This window comes from Penaeus monodon, chromosome 23 (assembly GCF_015228065.2).
Source record: "Penaeus monodon isolate SGIC_2016 chromosome 23, NSTDA_Pmon_1, whole genome shotgun sequence".
Taxonomy (NCBI): domain Eukaryota; kingdom Metazoa; phylum Arthropoda; class Malacostraca; order Decapoda; family Penaeidae; genus Penaeus; species Penaeus monodon.
The window spans coordinates 6,981,849-6,982,976 of record NC_051408.1 but is presented as its reverse complement, the minus strand read 5'-3'; the positions used below and the strand labels follow the sequence as shown (position 1 = coordinate 6,982,976).

Below are 1,128 nucleotides of genomic sequence, written 5' to 3'. Positions count from 1 at the left end.
CAGGCAAAATTTTCACATCAATAATCTTTCGGAACAAGCACCACTCACTTGGAACTGAGATATGCCCTCAGGTGGCACTCCATAAACAAACCCAGAGTGATGAGCAGGAGAGTAGTGTAGCCAGCTTGGGAGGTCTGGCATATTTAATAAGCTCGGTCGATAAGTGACATCTGAGAGGAGCAGAGATGATACAAGTTTCTAGCAATTTATATCTCCTTGGATTTTCTTTTTCTTTTTTTTTAAGGATGATTTTGATTAACCTCACTCAAAGCACAACCTTTGAGACTAATGGTAAAAGTGCATTCTTGAATTCAAGCAGCACCAATAGTCTTATCAGCAACTACATGTTCATCCATCCAATAAAGGCATTCCTATGGTTCAGAAGAAATTTAACAATAGTTGCCAAGAATATGTTGTTGCTGACCTAAATGACTTGGCATATTGCAGAACTTATGCTTTGTCTGAAGTAACAGCAAATAGTGCCAATCATCACTGTGCACTGACAGCAACAAAAGTTGAGTCATCCCTTTTTCCAAATTAATTATCAAGTTGCCAAAACAGGGCATTTGGCAAAGAAATTCAGCTGACTCTTATAAGGCATAATTTATAAGAATATATTAGTACAGGAAACTCAAGCTACTGCTACTGGTAGAGGATCCACTAACAGAAGAATCAAATGTGAATTGAGAATCAATCAATACACAGGCCTGAATGCCTCTCCCTTGACAAGGACTGACAAACTATACTGTGTTCTCATTTGGAGTCACAAATGGGGTAACTGCCTTCCAGTGTGCTTGTCTTGACAATAACCCTATTACAGGACATACTTAAAAGGTACTTGATCAAAATGTAATGAAATTCCTGCAGACCATCAATCAGAGGCATGGAACATTTAATGAACCAAAAACTGTTCCTCTCTATACAACATAGTATCACTAAGCCAGATCCTAAGACCGTCAACCACAGTAAAACACATTCCTCAATGAGAAAATCAACCAATGTGGCATTTGTGTGTGTGGAATGTGTTGTATGATCCAAGATTTTTTGTTCCTCTTCACTAAGTCTAACTATACAATTACATTGAGCATTGCTTGGAAAGCAGCCACCATGTTTCTTACATTGACATTT

At 38.1% G+C, this 1,128-nt stretch overlaps 1 protein-coding gene across 1 annotated transcript in view; it reads right to left on the bottom strand.

Annotated features, from left to right (window-relative positions):
• Nucleotides 1-1,128, bottom strand: part of LOC119587753 (alpha-sarcoglycan-like) — a gene marked incomplete in the record, with an annotated part of 13,449 nt that overhangs the window by 9,370 nt on the left and 2,951 nt on the right. Inside the window, 1 exon segment of the mRNA XM_037936438.1 lies at nucleotides 49-170. Coding sequence (XP_037792366.1) covers nucleotides 49-170 — 122 coding nt within the window.